General features: G+C 42.5%; 1 protein-coding gene across 3 annotated transcripts; it reads right to left on the minus strand.

Moving 5' to 3' along the window:
* Nucleotides 1–1185: 1185 nt before the first annotated feature.
* On the minus strand, nucleotides 1186–19969 carry IPP (intracisternal A particle-promoted polypeptide). 3 transcript variants are annotated; one of them, XR_012905829.1, is made up of 10 exons: nucleotides 19839–19969; nucleotides 18977–19320; nucleotides 17332–17763; nucleotides 16208–16363; nucleotides 13973–14140; nucleotides 11058–11195; nucleotides 9057–9179; nucleotides 5655–5875; nucleotides 3039–3412; nucleotides 1186–1873 (listed from the first exon to the last, which is right to left on the minus strand). XR_012905829.1 is itself a non-coding variant. In XM_075935883.1 (9 exons), exons 2-9 carry the CDS (start codon nucleotides 19266–19268, stop codon nucleotides 3188–3190), a joined length of 1755 nt encoding a protein of 584 aa, XP_075791998.1. In that variant the 5' UTR covers nucleotides 19269–19320; nucleotides 19839–19969; the 3' UTR covers nucleotides 1186–3187. The 3 variants fall into 3 exon arrangements, 2 of the variants coding, with proteins under 2 accessions (XP_075791998.1, XP_014426088.1); XM_075935883.1 differs by having other exon boundaries at nucleotides 1186–3412; XM_014570602.3 differs by lacking the exon at nucleotides 19839–19969 and having other exon boundaries at nucleotides 1186–3412; nucleotides 19143–19279.
* Nucleotides 19970–20193: the final 224 nt, after the last annotated feature.

The raw sequence follows: 20193 nt of genomic DNA on the forward strand, positions 1-20193 counted from the left end.
AAGCCAATGTTCCTTCAGTAGAAATCCACCTAAAACAGATATAAATCCTTGAACGTGAAAAGTATTCAGCAAATGGGTATTTACAACTAAGCGGCAAGGCTTTACTTTAGCCTGATGAAAACTGAGGAAGGTGATGCCAAGTCCAATGTCATTCCTTAATGCCGATCTGTGATTGTGCCATAGGAGTCCTACCAGCATCCTCTTCTCCATCAGCACACATTCAGAGTGGCTGTAGTTGTAAACTGTGTTCACGGGGTGCTCTGTGTGAACACAGGTGTTGTTGTAATCAGGGGACTGCATCCTTAATTCCTGAAAACAGGAACTGATAAGGGTTTTTCCTGAATGCGGCTGAACGTGCTGCCCTATCTGTTATTGGCTAATGTGTTCACTTCCAACATGGGACCCTGTCATGTCACTTTTTTGGATTGAAACCAGCTCTAGTAAAGCTAAGGAGCAGGGTTTGGTTAGGCAGTGAATGAGAGTAGTTACTACCAGGGTGGCCAACCCCAAACTGGATATGCTGCTTTCCAGCCCTCCTCCCGTGAGTGCTACAAGGGACCGGAAAGCCCTGTTCAGCAGAAGCTGCAGAAGTAGTGGATATAGCAGCAGCAGCATTGCTCGAGGACAGAGACAAACACTGGATGTAACAGAGTATGAAAGGCTTCACTTCTACTTTGTTTTGGTGTAGAGGAAATAAAATTGAGTTTCCAATTTAAAGAAAAGCAAAGTTCATTGTGTCACTCCCTCTTAACCAACATGGCTGCTTTATAAACATATAAACAAGAAACTGACAGCAGCACAGGCTAGTATGAAGCCAGTTGTAGAAGCTGTCCCTCCTCTCACGCGGGAGACTAGGTATGTGGTGATGGCAGACTGCAAACCCACAACTGTCAGCCAACAGCTGAAAGTCCTGAGCATTGGTCAAAAGAAACTACCTCATGGTACAACAAAAAGGCCTCCCTGACTCCAGACTCCAAGAGATAAATAGCTAACGGCAGACATAATAAAGTCAGCTGAAATCTTATGGGACCCAAATGCAAGCAGCATGGGAATCTGCAGATGTTTGACTGTAAAACATCTCCCACTTCAGCTCTTTCCAGTCAAAAGGCAGTATGCAGTACAGGATAGCTATCCAATTAGCCCCCATTTCCCAAAGATCCTGTAGTCAAAGGATCTCATCAGTAGTAAGGAAATACAATAAATATTTTATTTTTGAAGCACATTTTTGTTTCTAAAAACAATCTGTCAATGTTTTTTCTCTTATAAAGCTGATTCAATGTTCTTCAGAATTTAAACACAAAATTTCAACAAGAATATCTCAATTTTTGTTATAGGTAACAGCAATGCCACTCACCCTCATTACTAAAGAAAGCATTCTGTAAAAACACAGCATTCCACCACTGAGGTACATACTCATTACCTGCAGCTAGTTACAAGATATACACAGCAATTTAAAGAACAAACTCACTTGGCTCACGCAAAAGGTAGAGAAACGGGCTAGCTTCACAACCATTAGAAGTCCATCTTGAATACAGGCTTTAAAGTTATCAGAGAAGCAAGTACTTTGTTATATAGCAAACTTAAGCAAGCGTGGATAACGTTTTTTCCCTTTAATATGTTAATTCAGTTTTCAGGTAGCTACTACACAGACTAGATGCTTTTTATTTTTATAAACAACTTCATACTGTGCAGGTAACATCCTTGATCTGGAAAGCAGGTCTACATAATGAAGACTTCCCATTGTATTATTCTTCTAATGGTGTTTTGTATTCCAGAAGATTGTCCAACACAGCACAATTTCATTTATGACTTGAATCCCAGATGATTCATCCAAAACCAGCCAAGGTGCAAACAGAAGCTACAAGTACCAAATCTGTTTTTTGTTTAAGACAGTAAGATTAAAAACCTGGAAATGGTGTGTCAATTGCTTTAAAAAAATAATATATATTTTTTTTCCCCAATAAGTGCTCTCACGCTAAATAGGACCTTTAAGACAATAGCAAAATGAACAAACAATAGTAGCATCACTCAAACCGAACAAAGCCAATTTCTGTTCATTTCTGTCTGTTTCAACCTGGAAAAAAGGAAGGTTGCAAGCCAGAAGTGTCATCTTTGTAAGTGGGAACGAGCAGCAGCATCTTGCAGAAGGATGTCTATCCTACTACCTGACAGTCCCCATGTGTGCATACACGTGCACACATGTGCACAGGGTAATCCCTTCCAGTAAAGGGAGAGGGAATGCAGGAGGAAGAGCGGGCACTATAGTAAGAGATGATGACATTACCAATTGAAAAGCTCAGTGAAATTCTATGGACAGCACAAAGGCGTCACTCCACGGAATGGGGAAGGGAAAGTCCATACTTGGGTAGATAGTGTCTGCCACCCACGAGGTAACAGCATTCCAGTGTTATTCTAGCACAAACAACGAAACTGCGTTGAGCTTTACAGGAAAAGTAGTGGTGGAGTAAGACTGCCAGCCACTTATTAACAGGTCCTTTATCAAGAAAATCTATTGGGGGATAAAGGGCAATTCACCTCCATTTAATTTCTAGGGTACATGTTCTGCAGCTGAAGAGAACCTCAAGTGAGATGAGGCTACAAGTAGAAGTATAAATCTTTGTTTGTTAGAAACCATCCTCACCTGGCATAGTCTCTGCCAGCAAAAGGCAACTCCTAGTGCTAAGGCAAAAGCCAAGATACTCTTCACTTCAGATAAAGCCCTAGCCGTGTAAAGGAGCCACCTTCTAAGTTTAAGTCCTACTAAGGATACTAGCATTCGTGTTCATATGTATCAATTCATAGGAACAGGGAGGAGTTTTATGTACCTCACTAATGTCATTCCAGCACTTTCAGAAAAGATCAGCCCTCAGTTAAGGTCTAATTTTCCCAAGAGTCCCCAGTTGTTTCACATTCAATTAGCTTAATCTAATCACATTTCTGCTCTCAACAAATGGTACCTGACGTAACAAACTTTAGATTGGCCAGTTGTCATCTTAGGGGAAGTTCCTTTTTGCTCAGGAAAAGCTCTACAGACGTACCTGAGATCTGCTCCTCTACCAACTCCACACAACAGCCACGGAGCGAAAGAGGATCCTGGCCAGAGACGCATAAAACCTCATTGTCTGTGGAAAGCCAGATGCTCATCCTTCCCACTGTCTGTCTTCCTTGAGTTCTTTGAAGACCTCTTCTACAACACAGCCACGCCTCCTTCGCAGCGGCTGGTGATCATGTTTGCTATTTCAGTCCATGTGTCCGTATGAGGGTTATACACTTCGACAGAATCCAACGTCCCTGGGGCAGCGAAATCATGGCTAGAAGCTCGGCCTCCTGAAGCGTAAAGAAGTCCATTCACAGCCACAACACACACACCACATCTGGGTACCTTCATCGATGCAACTTCAACCCATTTCTCCTGATGAGGGGAGAAAAAAATATCAGCAAATAGATTTGCTGCAATTAAGCCCCATAGGCACTGGCACTACTCCCCAACCACGTCCCATGAGAATTACTCTAACTTACTGAAATGTCTAAAGTCCCCCACACTACCACTAAGCTACCTACCATAAGCAGATTCAAATATGCTAAGCAGTACCGTACATGTATGTGGTACTGTCCACCCTGAAACATCCGAAAGCACCTGAAGAGATGGGCTTGATTCTGCAAACCTTTGGTTATTCTTGTATGTCCATGTACATACACCTCTGGGGTTGAGCATAACACCTGCTCAGCACTAGGATGTGAATGGGTAACCCTTACTGGGGATACCAGTTAACCAGTACCTGGTAAGTACCTGGGAGCAGCTTCCCACCTGTGGCCTACCATGGGCAGATGGCTGCTCCAGCCTTGCGGGTGATGGGGGGGTGCAGAAGCTGGCAGCTCCACGCATTGGCCTGGCCTGGCTCCTGCCCCCCTTCACTCTCCCAGTGCAAGAGACTGGGGGAGGAAGAGATTAGGAGTAGGATCCTGTTTATTCAGTTAACTGGTTAAACTAAGGTTTAACTGGTTAACTGATGAACCTGGATTTTACATCCCTATTTAGTACTGCACAGAACAGTAAAAAATTTGAAACAAGAAGCAAAGAAAACTCCATCGCCATTACAAAGGGACTGTGCGAGGCGGCAAAATTTAACATCCTCCCTGCCCCCAGGACTGTCAATACTACTCCTATGAAAAGTACCATAGAATCTACAGAAGCACAGTAGGCAGCACTTACGTCAATACCTACCGACAGCACAGTGATTTCCAGCCCCATTTTGGGATACTGGTTTGGTATTGATATGGAGGGAAAAGCACCAACAGCAGCACTTCAGAGTAGGGATATTAGATATCGTGTAATTGAATAGTTGTGTAACCACATGAAATCTTAGTGGTTACACAACAATTCGATTGTCCCCGAGGGTGGGGCCAGCAACCAGTGCGCTTCCAGCCCCCCTCGCGGGGAGCCCCCAGCTATCCCGTGCTGCTGTCTCTGATACAGAGGCAGCAGCATGAGGTGGCAGACAGGAACAGGTCCATCAGGGGAGCCAGTTTAAAAACCAGCTTGCTGCGCAGACCAGCTGCCTGCAGCCTCTGATAAAGAAGCAGCAGTGTGGAGTGCCATCAGCCCTTGTCTGCGGGGGTCCAAGCTCCCCGCAGACAGAGACTGGTCTCTGGCAACAACCTCTGCCTGTGGGAAGTTCGGACCCCTCTCCCCATGTACAGCGGCTGATGCCACACATCAGCCTTTGTCCACAGGGAGCCTGGGCTACGGCAGCCTCTCCTGCCCCCCTACCCCCAGTGTTGCTGCCTCTTTGCACCATGAAGCTGGGGGGGGAGGGGGGGATAATACTGGCTTTTAAGCTGGCTCCCCCCCAGCACAGACTCCTACCTAACCCACCCTTGCTGCCTCTTGTAGGAGTGGGCGACAGGGTGGGTCTGCAGATCTGGCACATGCGGGAAGCCTGCTTGAAACCTGGCTCCCTATGTTCAGCAGAGGCAGCAATGCGGGGGCAGGGTGAGGCAGATCTGGTTCTCATGGGGAGCCTGCTTAAAGCTCTCAGGCACCAGCTCCCACTCCACTCCACCTTGCTGCTGATGCATGTAGTCAACAGGATTAACCAATAGGCCAGGACTTATTGGTTAATCGTGTAGTTGACTACACGTTGACATCCCTACTTCAGAGCTGGGCTTATGGTAACCAAGAAATTTGTCTAGTGTCTGGACTCTGGAGTAATGTATGAGACAACCTATAGACAAATTGCTCTTTCACAATCTCCAGGATATTTAGTAGCTATGATCTTTTCACCTACTGTTAGGTCAGTGTGTTGGTTAACTTTGGGTTATCCAAAAGTGTGCACACATGCTTTTCAAACACTATATGATTAAGATTAGATATACTCAAAAACTCAGCAAGTATATGAACTACGGACACTACCTCGAATGTCCCCGACGTGTAGTTTCCAGATTATTGACTGGGAGAAAATAGGAAAATGGAGCTTATTTTAAAATGTTTCTCTCATCAACATGAGTTACGTTCTCACCAGGTATATAATGGCCAACTTGCCAACACAATCTCTCACTATGAAAATACGCAGCATTTATTAGCTTCTTTACAAAGCTTAATAAATAAAGTGGCAGTCTGCATTTCTAAAAGATTCCTAGGCAATCTACTGTACCTCTTCAAAGGAATATCTCTCTACAGTACGAAGTGCATCTTGACTCTCGTTCATTCCTCCAAGAGAATAGATACAATCATTGAGGGCAGCTACGCCAACATATGCCCTTCGGGTGTCCATTGGAGGAAGCTCAGCCCAACGTTTGGATATTGGATCATAGACTTCAACAGAACGTAGCTCTACTCCTTCATTGCTGATGCCCCCAACAATGTAAATTAAACCTGGAAAGACAAGGTTTTTTATTCCCTATTCAGTCTATGCTTAGGCATGGCAGGCACCACAGAAAACAAGTTTAATTATATATCACACAATAACTAATTTGATCCTTTCATTAAGTTTACTTAAGAATGGAAATCAACATCTCCCACTGGCCCAAACTACAACAAATAAAAACTAGGGCTGTCAAGCAATTAAAAAATGTAATCACAATTAATCACGTATGCCTCCCCTTTGAAACACTGCAGCGGCGTTTCAACCAACAGGGAAGTGCTGTATGGAACCTGGGATTAGCTGGAGTCCCCAGCTGACCCCAGGCTCCATGCAATACTGCCCCTTGGAAGCGCCGCAGCAGCATTTCCAAGGGGCAGCACATTAGGAGCCTGGGGTCAGTTGGGGACTCCAGCTGATCCCCAGCTCCACTTGTGCTGCCCCTTTGAAGTGCCGCTCCAGTGCATCAAAGGGGCAATGCAGCATTAACACCTGCAATTAACGCGTTAATCGCAAGCATTAACGCAGGTCAACTGACAGCCCTAATAAAAACTACACAAACACCACAGCATGACTACAAATAGCAGAGTAGATATCTAGCCATGGGTTGAGACCAGGTTCCGAGACCCTCCCACCTCTTCAGGTTTCAGAACCCAGTTACACTACACTGCTATTAGCCCCATACTGCAAACTAGTGGCAGTTAATTAACAGGTAGGTTCAGACTCATTGTAGTGGTTTGTTTCTTCTCTAAGTAGATGTACATAAGCGGAATTGGGCTCCAAAAAACCTGCAAGCCTTAGGGTCAGGCACCCTGAGCATTAAGTTCTCAGATGAGACAGGAGAAAGTGCTGCTCCCAGTTTGTGCCCCTGAGGCAGGGAGTCAGAATTTTGTTTACAAACAGAGTGATAAACAGGTGATTCACAAAGTTCTGTTAGAATGTTTCGTAACGATAAAACATCTTGTCCAAGCTTGGTGAACTGCAAAAAGTAGATGTTAGCCTACTTTGTTGTAGTACAAAGTTGATATCTTAATTACTAATAACTTAAATTTGAAAAAACGTAAACGATGTACAGTCCCCTTTGTGTCTTGTGGTCAAATTGGACAGTCTCTATGGCAAAGGATTAATAGACACAAATCAGATATTTGAAATGGTAACACATCGACACCCATTGAGGAACTTTTCAACTTGCCCGGGTACTCATTTATGAATCTAAAAGTGATTTCAGAATTGCAAAGTAATTTAAAAAACCAGATGGAGAGAAGCTGCGGAACTTGCCTTCATTTGCAAACTGACACTTTTTAGCAAGGTTTGAACAAAGACGTGAACTGGATAGGCCACTATATTGAACACCCTACTGACATCAAAAGCTAAGTATCGGGCACTTATAGCTCACTCTATTAACCTCATTTAGCATGGGGCACGGACACTACTTGACAAGATTTTTTTCTCTCTCTTTCCCTCCTCATTCCCTCTTTCTGCTATTTATTTGTACCTCTGGACCCCTTGCACCATTCATCTGAAGTGGGTTGTGTCCATGAAATCTCATGATACTATCTGCATTTTTGTTAGTTTATAAGGTGCTGCAGGGCCATTCATTTTTTTTCAGTTACAGACTAACACGACTACCCCTCTGAGACTTTTTTTGAGAAGTTAACTCATTTTTTAGGCAAAGGAAATGCAGTAGATCTAATCTACCTGGATGTCAGTAAGACGTCTGATACAGTTCTCTATGAGAAATTAATTAAATTGCAGATAACGGGGATTAATATGAAAACTGAAAGGCGGCTACGGGACTGGTTAAAGGGGAGACTACAATGGGTCATACTGAAAAATGAACTCTCAGGCTAGAGGAAGGTTACTGGTAAAATTCTTCAGGAATCAGTCTTGAGACCAACCTTATTTGACATTTTTATTACTGACCGCAGCACAAGAAGTGGGAGTGTGCTAATAAAATGTGCAGAGGACACAAAGTGGGGAGGTATTGCCAATACCAAGGACGACAGGAATACCATACAAGATCTGGATGACCTTGTAAACTGGAGTAACAGAAATGGAATGACAGTTAATAGTGCAAAGTTGCAAGGTCATGCATTTAGAAACTAACTAAAGTTAGATGCCTGCAAGTCACCAGGGCCTGATGAAATGCATCCCAGAATACTCAAGGAGCTGACAGAGGAGGTATCTGAGCCTCTAGCTATCATTTTTGGAAAATCATGGGAGACAGGAGAGATTCCAGAAGACTGGAAAAGGGGAAATATAGCGCCCATCCATAAAAAGGGAAATAAGAACAACCCAGGAAACTACAGACCAGTTAGTTTAACTTCTGTGCCAGGGAAGATAATGGAGCAAGTAATTAAGGAAATCATCTGCAAACACTTGGAAGGTGGCAAGGTGATAGGGAACAGCCAGCATGAATTTGTAAAGAACAAATCATGTCAAACCAATCTGATAGCTTTCTTTGATAGGATAACGAGTCTTGTGAATAAGGGAGAAGCGGTGGATGTGGTATACTTAGACTTTAGTAAGGCTTTTGATATGGTCTCCCATGATATTCTTATCAATTAATTAGGCAAATACAACTTAGATGGGGCTACTATAAGGTGAATGCATAACTGGCTGGATAACCATATTCAGAGTAGTTATTAATGGTTCTCAATCCTGCTGGAAAGGTATAACAAGTAAGGTTCCGCAGGGGTCTGTTTTGGGACCGGCTCTGTTCAATATCTTCATCAACAACTTAGATATTGGCATTGAAAGTACACTTATTAAGTTTGCAGAGAATACCAAGCTGGGAGGGGTTGCAACTGCTTTGAAGGATAGGGTCATAATTCAAAATGATCTCGACAAATTGGAGAAATGGTCTGAGGTAAACAGGATGAAGTTTAATAAAGTCTGGTAACTGATGGGCCAAGGAAATTTTCTAAGCTGGTTTATTACATTTTATTAAATGAGTGGAGACCTTTTGGTTCAATTTCCACAGGAATAAAAATACACATCAGAAAAGGAGAAATGGCAGAAAGGAAGAGAACCACTGATATGCTCTCAGAGCTCAACAAGTCTTACAAAGCTACAAGATGGATATAAGGCAGGGATTCCTGGTTGAAATGTAAACCTCTAAATGCTTTACACAACCACCTCTCTGAACTATTGTTTATTATTCATATGGGAAAGTAATAACCAAAAACCACTCACCTTGCATTTCACAACACCCAAAATCGTAGCGGGGCACAGGCATACTGCCTACCAGCTCCCAGCTATTTAATTCAGGGTCAAATCTTTCAATTGTGTTACCAATTTCAGCTCCAACCCAACCTCCTAAAAAAAACAAAAAAACAATACACAACACACACACATATATGGCTGGTAAAGTTTGATAACACAGAACTACAGACCTTCCCCCCTCCCTGCCATATATCAATGAAAGTGAACATGTCCTTCTATCAGTAACTTATGAGGACATATTCAATAGGCTACATTGTTTGTATACAAAGTAAATATGAGTATTTACGATATATGATACAACCATCTGGTTTACAAAATCAATTACATTCAAAAGATTTAAAGTCCAAATAGCACAATCAAAGATAATTATGGATGGAAATACCTTCGTATGATGCAACAAAACCATGTGTAGAATACAGAGAAAACAATTGTAAGGTTAGCAAGTCTTATGTTTCAGGACAAAAGGTGGTCACTAGCTAAGTCTGGGGAAAACAATTTCCTCCATGTACTCCAACAATGAATAATTATGGGCACCATAGTATATTTGAAACATCTGGAATTGGCCACTTTTGGAGACAGGACACTGGATTTGATAAGGTTTTATCAACTAAAATGTTCCCATAACTTTCATTCCAAATCTTACTTTCCAAGTGGATTGTGATATTAATATATTATATTTTCATTACCCTTGAGTGTTTGGCTTTAAAAAGCTTTCAAACACCGAATTTGTGAAGCAGCATTTAGAAGACAGTGATATGGATGACATGCACATAGTTGTTATTTCTGATACCTGAAAGGCAGCCTGTGTCAGATGTTCCTTTTGCTGATTGTTTCAACAATAAAAAGTCTAAATAAAGCATAATTAAGGATCATTCCCTCTTACCACTTCCCCCACATTTCAGAAATGTTACATTAAGAGCTTAAGTAACATGAGAGAATCTTATAAGATTCTTGGAAGACTCTTGGCACTTTGCCCAGTTATTGAAATAAGATTATTTTGGAGTTGTTCTTCTCATTAAGGTGGGTGGAAGATTACAAGTACTGGATATTTACTTTTGTTATATGCAAATGTTAAAGAGCACCAGAGACGAGGGTTTTGTTTTACAGAGAGGATAACCAAACAGCCTCTTCTCAGAACAGCTTATAGGACCCGAAACACATTATAGGGCAACTGACTGTGTACAGAAAAACTGCTGCACCTATAGAGAATCTTAAGCAGGGACAGGAATACACATGTGTGCTATAGATTTTGCGACTGCAGCAGAGATAAGATCTATGATGAGACTCAGAGGAAGATAACATCAGGCAGGTGCTCACAAGATCGTACAGCAACTTGTTTTTGCAAGTCACATATGTTGGTAGTTCCTCATTTTAAAATAAGGTACTTGAAGGCTGATGTGACAGCAAAGGTCTATTTAAGTGAAAGCTTTTGAAAAATACATATTTAAGTTCTTCCAAAAATTTAGTAGTGAGCCTCACTGTTGAGAACACATGGACTTCTCGGTTCGAATCTCAGCTTTGCAAATGAACTTGTTCCAGAAGTCATTTAATCACCTTTTACTTCTGTTTCCACATCCATCCATCACAGAAGGCTTAGAGGTTAAGCACAGAATCTCAGATAAAGATACTATTGAAGCAGAAAGTCTGGGTATTTTTAATGCTTTTTTTTTTTTAAAGAAAAATCAGACTAACTTATTAACTTAGCTAACATATTTTGGCAGGGGTATTATGGATTTATTCTGAAAATGCCTGTTATTCCACTGGTTGGCTAAGATGCTTCACTTGGAAATGATGGCATCTCCCCATGTGCACTCACAAAACCAACCATCAGCTGCAAATTACAAGTAACAGCTGTTCTTCAAGTCTCCCTGCTACATGGTTTTAATTTTAAAGTTTAAAATCCCTAGACTGATTTGATCAGATGAACTAATGGTCTTAAAACCAAATTTACCTAAAAAACTGTATAGTTACCAAAAGCATAGATAGCACCATAACATGCACACACTCCAAGTCCAGACCGAGGATGGTTCATGGAAGCCACGGTTGTCCACTGCTTCGTAATAGGATCATAGCATTCAGTACAGTCAAAGATCATTGAATCCTTTTCTCCTTAGTAGAAAAAAAGGCAGAAACAGATGAGTTAGAACAGTGGTCCTCAACCCATTTACCACTCTGGACTGCATATACAGGTATGTTATGTGGGCCACATTCACACAATATATGTATTACCTATATGGCCAGGAGGATGTCACATGGGCCACAGCTATATGCTGATTGGGCCACAAGGGGCCAATGGGTTGAAAACTAGCAAGTTAGAATATTCTGAAATTCAGATATACAAGCTCTGACCAGCTCAGCCACAAGAACAGGCCTCACATATAGTATTGGAATCAAGGACGCTGCTCTCATCTTGCCAAAGTGCAAAAACAACAAAAGCCTTGTCTACATCAGAAAACTAAATGAGTGTTGAAAATGGTTTTCTGCAATGGTTTCCCAAAACAGCTGCGAGGGAAACTCTGCAGCTTTGTACTTCTGTATGAAATACTGCACTTTACAGTGCTATTACTAACAAAGGAAGGAAAACACAGAGTTTATTTAAGAATAGATCATTTAACGTTACAGTGTATCTTTTGTTTCCTTTTACTACATGTACACACAACTTTCATTTTAGGCAGACTGAGCTAACTTTCCCACCTCCTGGATACCATCAGCTGAGAAAAGGAAAGCTCTGTTTTTGTAGAGTAGTTTATATTATACTGAGATATAATTTATATTATACTGAGGTGTAATTTAAAATGACAATTGTATTAAACGTGCCAAACAACAACAGAAAAAGACAGGAAATAAACGGTAGGAATAAATGGTCAGTTTTCCCATTGGAGAAAGGCAAATAGCAGAGCCCCCTCAAGGATGTGTCAGAATGTAAGATTCTCCCAACATCCTTGTTCCATGAACACTATCATATCGTGTGTGCTTTTCAACATATTAATAAGTGATCTAGAAAAAGAGGTGAACAATGGGACAGCAAAATTGGCAGAAGATACAAAATTACTACAGATAATTAAATTCAAAGCAGACGGCAATGAATTACAGAGGGATGTCACTAAACTGGGTGATTGACAAAATGGCTGATAAAATTCAATGTTGGTAAGTGCAAAGTAATGCATATTCAAAAACATACTCCCAACTGTACATATACAAGTATAGTGTCTAAATTAGCTGTTGCCCTCAAGAAAGATCTTGGCATCACTCTGGATAGCTCCCTGAAAATACCTGCCCTATGTGCAGCAGTAGTCAAAAAACTGAACCAAATGTTCTGTCAATTAAGAAACGGATAAGACAATGAATAATATTATGTCGCTATATAAATCCATGGTATGCTCCTCCCTCAAATACTGTACGGAGTTCTGACACCGCATCTCAAAAACACCTAAGAAGCTAAAAGGTATACAGAAGCGCAACAAAAACAAGTAGGAGTATGGAGAAGCGTTCATAAGAAGACCGATTAAGAAGATGGGGACTGTTCCTTTTAGGAAAAAGACGACTATGCGGGGTTCTGATAAAGGTCTATAAAAGGGGTCAGCAATCTTTCAGAGGTGGAGTGCCAAGATTTGACTTGATCACCAGCACTTGGACCGGTACATAGAGGTGAATTTTATAAAGGGGAACAAAGAGGATCCAGGGAATTATAGACTAGGTTGTCTAATTTCAATACATGGAGATATTGGAACAAATTATTTAACAATCAGTTTGTAAGCACCTAGGGATAACAGGGTTAAAAGTAAAAACTTAAACAACAAGTAGTCTTGTAGCACCTTAGAGACTAACAAAAAACTATGATGAACTTTCGTGGGCACAACCCACTTCTTCAGATGAATGGAACTTAAGGGGTCGGTCCAGCTTACAAATAATTTGAAATAATAATAATTCTGATGTTCCTCTAAACCTCATTCCACAAGGAGTAAGAAATGTTTCAGAATAGTGTTCTATTTTGAAATTTGGTGCTTTTAGTGTTCTATTTTGAAATCAACTTGAAATAAGCTATGCAATTTGCATAGCTCAAATTTCGTTGCTTATTTTGAGTTCTGGGTACAGTACAGATGTACCCTTACAAAACAGGGAGTAAGTGGCTATGTGTTAGTGCTGTTTATAACTCTGGGGAGGTTATAGCGGATCACAAATTGAACATGAGTCAAGGTGATGAAGTTGCAAAAATGGTAACATTATTCTGGGGTATTTTAATGGGAGCATCACATGTAAGAGATAGAGGTAATTATCTCTCTACTCAGCATTAATGAGGCCTCAGCTGGAGTGCTATGTCCAATTCTGGGTAGCACACTTTTGGAAAGTAGTAAATTGAAAAGAGTCTAGAGGAAAGTTCCAAAAAATAACAACAGCATTTGAAAATCCCCATCCATAAAAAAAGGTTAAAAAAACTGGGCATGTTTAATCTTAAGAAAACTGAGGAGGGACATGTCAAATGCATTAAGGGCTGATATAAAGACAGTGAAGAATTGTTCTTCATGTCCACCAAAGGTAGGAAATGTAGTAATGGGCTTAATCTGCCAAGACAAGTTTAGGTTGGCAATTAGGAAAAAAAATCAACTATACATTCTGGAACAAGTAGCCCAGGGAGGCTGTGGAATCCCCATCAGTGGAGGTTTTTAAGAGCAGGTTGTACAAACACCTGTCAGGAATTATCTAGGTATGCTAGATCCTGCCTCAGAACATAGGGCTAGACCAGATTACCTCACTAGGTCTTTTCTAGTCCCACATTTCTATCATTCTATTAAAATTAATATTGCCCAGGGACTTCACAGGAGGCAACACCCTACCATCATCTGGTTATAGGGGCCCAGAATTAACATATGTCTTTCATTTTTCACCTCCAATAGCATAGACCATTCCTCCCACCACGGCCACTCCCAACCCGCTGCGAGCCTGGTGAAGAGAAGATACAGTGGTCCAGTATTGACTGAAAGTGTCAAAACGCTCCACACAACTGAGGGCTCTGCTGTCGCTCCAGCGTCCCCCCTGCAGGCGAGTGTATCCACCTAGGCAACAGATAGAAAGTAAATGTGTAAGTTAGCAGCTCCCCTTCTTGCAAGGTCCTAGCCATTGTTAATGCAGTGGTCCCAAGTGTTACAAAGTGCCAAAATAATAACAAAAGGTTTTATAAAAAGTGAGTAACATCTTTCCTCAGTGCAGTCGTGCCTATGCCAATGCTAATCAAATCAGACTTCTTCCTTCAGCAGGGAATTTCAGAAACTATAGAAATCAGTAATGTTTTTAGTGTTTGAAAAAAATCACTGGAGAGGTAGCATGCTCTAGTGCAGAAAGCTCTTGATTGGGATTCAGGAAACCTGGGTTTTATTCCCAGGTTGGCCACTGGCTTGCTGGTATGATTTTGGGCAAGTCACTTCCCCTACCTGTGTCTCTGTTTCCCCATCTGTAAAATGCGATGTTGATACTGTCCTCCTCTGTAAAGCACTTGGAGCTCAATTGATAATTTCATCTATTTGGTTATACTGGACTTTTGCTATAACAAACTGATGCAAACACCTTCCAGAGTATTAGACGCTGAAGTACCTTACTATGTATTAATGAAAAATTTCTCCTAGATTTATTAAGTATCTGATGAAAGGAAGATGATTTTGTGGTTAAGGCATAATACTGGGATAGTATTGAGCCTTAGGAGGACATAAGGCTTTTTATTCTGTCTCTGCCACAAATTGTGTGTCCTTGGACAATTCTATTCGTTTCATCATCGCAGGCTCAGTTTTCTCATCTGAAAAATGAAGGTGATAGGACCAACTTCAGAGGATCACGGGGAAGCTTAATTCAATATATGTCTGCAAAGAACTTTGAGATATCTGAATAAAAGGTGCTAGAGGAGGGCAAAATTGTTATGAGACCCATGACCATAATCTCATGATAGTTTTGCAATTCTTAATTCATCCACTCATGGAATGGTCTCTTCCATTATTAGCAGAAACTGCTTCTAAACAAACTTCAAGAGGGTAAACATATCAAACGAACAGCAGAACTAAAATGTTTGCGTATGACGCCAAATGCAAAAGGCATGAGCATTCTTTGATTGTATCCCTAATTCATAAAAGACCTATTAATTTACAAAGTTCACCAAAGGATAATTTACAAAAAATCCTTACTTTAAAGGGAAAAAAGGGGAAGAAACACAATACCATTGGAAGAATATAAACAAACAGGGTGCAAGATTTGTATATATATTCTACTTGTGAACAGTGTACATAACAGGATGCATTATTGCTTGGCATTTGAGGCAAATTATTTCCGAAAGACTATTCCAGACTATGATACTGCATTCAAGAAAGATAAAATATAAATGTATTTATATTTTGCAATGCGCTCCAATTATTTGCTAATAAAGACATTATTTACAATTGTAGTCCTGTAACAGACTGTATTAGATTAATTGTATACAAAACTGCACTATTTTGGCAGCTACTTTTTTGTTTTTGTTTTTTTTCCCCACAAACAATTTAAAGATTTTTAATGCAATATGACATTAGGGATGTAAGCGACTAGTCGAGTCACTACTCAACTAGTTCCTCCCCGTCACTGCTGTTTCTATCAGAGTCAGCAAGGGGGGGAGCAGGAGCCAGTGCTGGGGGGAGCCAGCTTAAAACCCAGTTCCCTCCAGCAATATCTCCGTGGGGGGACAGGGAAGGCAGAGGCGCAGCAGGGGATCAGGCATGAGCTGGGAATCAGCTGTCCTAGCTCGTGTGCTTGGTGGCTCTCACTCCATTTAAAAAGCAGAGACGCAGCATCTGGGAACCAGCGCGAACCAGGACAGCTGATTCCCGGCTTGTGCCCTGTCTCCCACTGTGCCTCTGACCTTTAAATGGAGTAAGAGCTGGGTGGCTCTTACTCCCTTTAAAAAGCAGAGCCTCAGCAGGGTTAGCTCCAGGGGCTGGGAGCTAACTCCACTGTGGCTCTCCAGTTTCCCCCTTATCAACCAATCCAGCAGTCAATGGAAATTCCATCAACCACTCAATTAGCTGATTAAACACAAGTTAACATCCCTATATGACATATCAAGTCACTGTTTTTTAAAAAGGTTAAAACAACCAGATTCTAACCTACTGCATAAAGATACTTCCTGGCTTTCCTTCGGGGACGAGCCTTAGATGTTTGCAGAAAAGTACTGACTTTGTTCTCTTTGGGAGATTTACAGACTTCACAATATTCTTTCAACAGGGTTTGCAGAGCCACCCGCAGGCTGAAATCTGGAACTCCTGGGAAAAGAAAATTTAAAAAAAAAAGAGACATGAAAGAAAGTCACAATGATAACTATAAAACCAGTAATTGACCAACTCAGGGAAAAATATGTGTCAACTATTATTACCAGTGTATCTCTACTTCTTATATTAAAACTAAGACAAATCGCACAAATTCTGCTTTACGTTTCACAAATGCTTAGTTTAAAAAAAATCAAAATGTGAATATATATTAAATACTACTGAGGGGCATTGTGCACCAAAAAAATTAAAATTTTGCACACAATATTTTAAACTTCTGCAAATTTTATTTGTCAAAACAACACTACACCATCCTACTAGTTTCAATTATTTTGGTAATTTATTTCAAAATACCTGTCAAGAAGTCTGTAACAATACTGATCTGCAGAAGAGTTTAAAAAAAAAAACCTCTATAACAACCCAGTTCCTTTTTCGCTGTGCCCTTTCCTGCCCCAGAGACCAGCTGTAGGACCCTCTGGTTCAGATACTCGCTACAGCCCAGATATCTGCCTTCCTCCCAGCATTCCCTCTTCCCTGAGCCCAGGGATCCAGAGGGAGAAACAGCCTAATGCTTGTTCCTATGCTGGTGCAGTTTCCTGTGCCCTACCCACTTTTCCTCAGGGCACGCTGGCAACTGCTGCGGCCAGGAGTCCTCAAGCTCTCTCATCTCCTAGAGCAGTGTCTTTGTGTGAGCTGGCCTCTGCTGAGTTCAGCAACCCATAGTGGTGATTAGCAGCACTGCAGCCCATTTCTGTGAGGGAAGGAAAATTCTGCATGCACAATGTTCATTTCTGCAAAATTCTGCATTGTACAATGGAGTAGAACTTCCCCCGAAGTAATTATGCTAAATAAATTGAGTTATTTAATAACCAGTCATTACAGAACAAGCGAAACCCAGTGACCAAAGACAAATACTTCATCCAAACATCTGCATTTCTCTCTCTCTCTCTCTCTCTCTCTGTTACCTTCTATGTACTTTAAGAGTCTCTGGGGTGGCAACAGAGGAAATCGAACTGGATCCAGCACTTCCACCACATGTTTCTTTCTTTTTCCAAGATCCTTCAAAATCCACTGCATTGCAGCTATGAAAACTTGGTACTCATCCTCTATAGTAAGCTCCTCACTCCGTAAGATTTTAATAAGCTGCTCCTTTGTTAGTGCCAGGAATTCCTCACCACAATGCACTTCCAGAAAGTGAGCATGGATGTAATTCTCTGTGAATTCCTGAAGGTCATGGCAGGCAATTTGCTCAGAGAACTGGAAGAGTCCAATGCAGTTCAAGGGGTCGATCTGTCCCTTCAGAAATTCACAACAAAGGTCCACAACTTCAGTCAGCTGTAGCATGTCTGCTGCTATTATCAGCTCCTGAACATTACTCTCACCGACATTCACGACTCCTGTGTACAGAGGACAACATGTGACAAACTGGCCATACTTCAGATGTTAGAACAGTCTAAGCAGTGCTAAGCCTTAGTCTTTTCCATTTGAGTTAGATGTTTTGAACTATACGTTCATTTGCCTTGCAAAATCACTATCACCTTACCAACTCAATATGGTGTTTACTAGTGTCTGAAAAGGAATTTATCAATTTTAATGTAAGTATGCAACTCCAAATAAACACATATGAGGGATAACCCCAAACTCCTGTGATTTACATACAGTTTTATTGCTGCTGCATGGTTAACTCGATGACTCATCTACTCAAGACCACAGCATAATTCAAGAACTATGATTTATTGTATTTGTAGGTGCATATACTTTTTTTTATCAGCAACACACAAAATATTCCCTTCTTGCCCCCTTTCTTTTACACCTTAATCCTGCAAAGGCTCTGCTTTAACCTGATTTCAATAGGAATATGCATTGTACTGGAAGTAAGAAATAATAGAAGGGAGGGAGGATTAGCAAAATAGTTACTTAGGTTGTTGCTATGTAAACTTAAGTTCTGATTAAAATATATATATATATATATAAACAGATGTCAGCTTCCATTGAATGCTACTCAACCTAGCCCTAGTGGTTATCTGATTATTTGAAAGCTTTAAAAAAAAGGCATAAAGAGGATGGTGACCTTACAGATCAGCTCAGGAAGGTGGGTCCAAGTCTAAAAATGTCAAGTTGTGGGAGAAGCAGCCAAACTCAGTTAAGGCTAACATCCCTGGTGGAAAGGGCCAACCTGATAATGAACAGCAGCCAAACTACACCTCGCATATGTACAGTGGATACATGTTTATATGCATCCAAAAATTTACAGTGACAACTCACTTTTGTTGTAAATATAACACACAGTACTACAGTATATTTCAACTTGCTGTACAAGCACTGTATTTTCAGCAAAACAGAATCTTAGAATGTAGATAAAGACGACATTTTAGGTCCTCTAGTTCCTCTCCATGCCAGTACAGAACTCATTCCTGTTGTACTTTTACAGATATTTCATCCAGCTTGGTTTTAAATGTGCTAATAGGACTTTCAGCACTGTACTGTAAGCTGCATAGGTCAGCTGCAACATAAATGGTATGAGCCAGCCAATAACTGTCATAGCACTGTGCACAAGGTTCTCCTCAACACTACACTTTCAATTCAAAATAGCAAACAACATAAATATACCTGTGTAAATAAAATCCAGGAGCAACTGAAAGATGCCAGCCTCTACTCCTAGGATGCGTACCACATCCTTGGAAGACTCCTTCATCCCTCCCGTGAACAGAGCAGCAAAGTAAGGGCTGCTTGCAGCTAAGACGAGGCGATGGACCTCAAATGCTTCTTCACCAACCTGGAGCTGCACATCACAGAAATTATGCCCACATCTCATCTTGTTGATCTGGGCGAGGAGGAGACGGGCATGCTTGTCTGAGGAGAAAGGGCTGTCGCTGGCCCTGGGGCAAGCCACACAAGCCATGCTGATCACAGACAAGACCAAAGGCTGCTGTCCATTGTCTCTCGCCAAGTGTCTAGGAAAGAAAGGGAATATCTCCAGCAGGTGTGTCTAGCAAAGGACTCGCTCCTGTCGGAGGGTTTTCTGATGAATGAAGGGAACTGGAAGAAAGCAGCCGCCAGAAAGGAGGGGCTGGGCCCGGAGCGCGCACAAACTTCGCTCCACAGAGGGTCACAACAGAGACTTGCCACGGGCTGCACAGAGCGGGGCGCAGCTGCCACCCCCGAGAGGGGGGACCCCACAGACAGGGCAGGTCGCAGCGCGGGAAGAGCCGCCATTCCTCTCAGGGCCCCTCTGGAAGCTCGGTGACGCGGGGGGGGGCTGTGGGGGCCTGAGGGGGGGCTCGGTGACGCGGGGGGGGGTTGAGGGGGGTGGGGGAAGCTCGGTGACGCGGGAGCCTGAGGGGGGGCTCGGTAACACGGGGGGGCTGAGGGGCCTGAGGGGGGGGAAAGGCGGGAGCGCGCGCGAGGGGGTGAATTACACGGGGGGGGGCCCGCGCGAGGCGGGGCTGGATGTGGCGCGCGCACCCCTCACCTCCCCGGGCAGCGGGACGGCGCCTTCCGGCCTCCCGGCAGCCTCTGCGCGCGGCAGAGCGGAGGGAGGAGCCGCGAGGCGGCGCCGTGAGCACGTGACTCCAGGAGGCGGGCCCGGGCGCCGTGGGTGGTACCGCGCGTGCGCGCCACGGCCGGGCGCCGGACAGGCGCACGAAACGCTCCTTGCCCGGAGCGTCTACTGAGCATGCGCCGTACCGCTGCTTCTGCTCCTCCCCCACGGGCTGCAGCTGGGCTCGGCACGCGCGGCAGAGGGGAGAGCCCCCCCCCGCAGCCTGAGGGGGTCGGGGGGGGGGGGGGCTGCGGGCACGGTGCCCCCCCTTGAGCCCGCCATAGCA

Source organism: Pelodiscus sinensis, chromosome 9 (assembly GCF_049634645.1).
Source record: "Pelodiscus sinensis isolate JC-2024 chromosome 9, ASM4963464v1, whole genome shotgun sequence".
NCBI classification, from domain to species: domain Eukaryota; kingdom Metazoa; phylum Chordata; order Testudines; family Trionychidae; genus Pelodiscus; species Pelodiscus sinensis.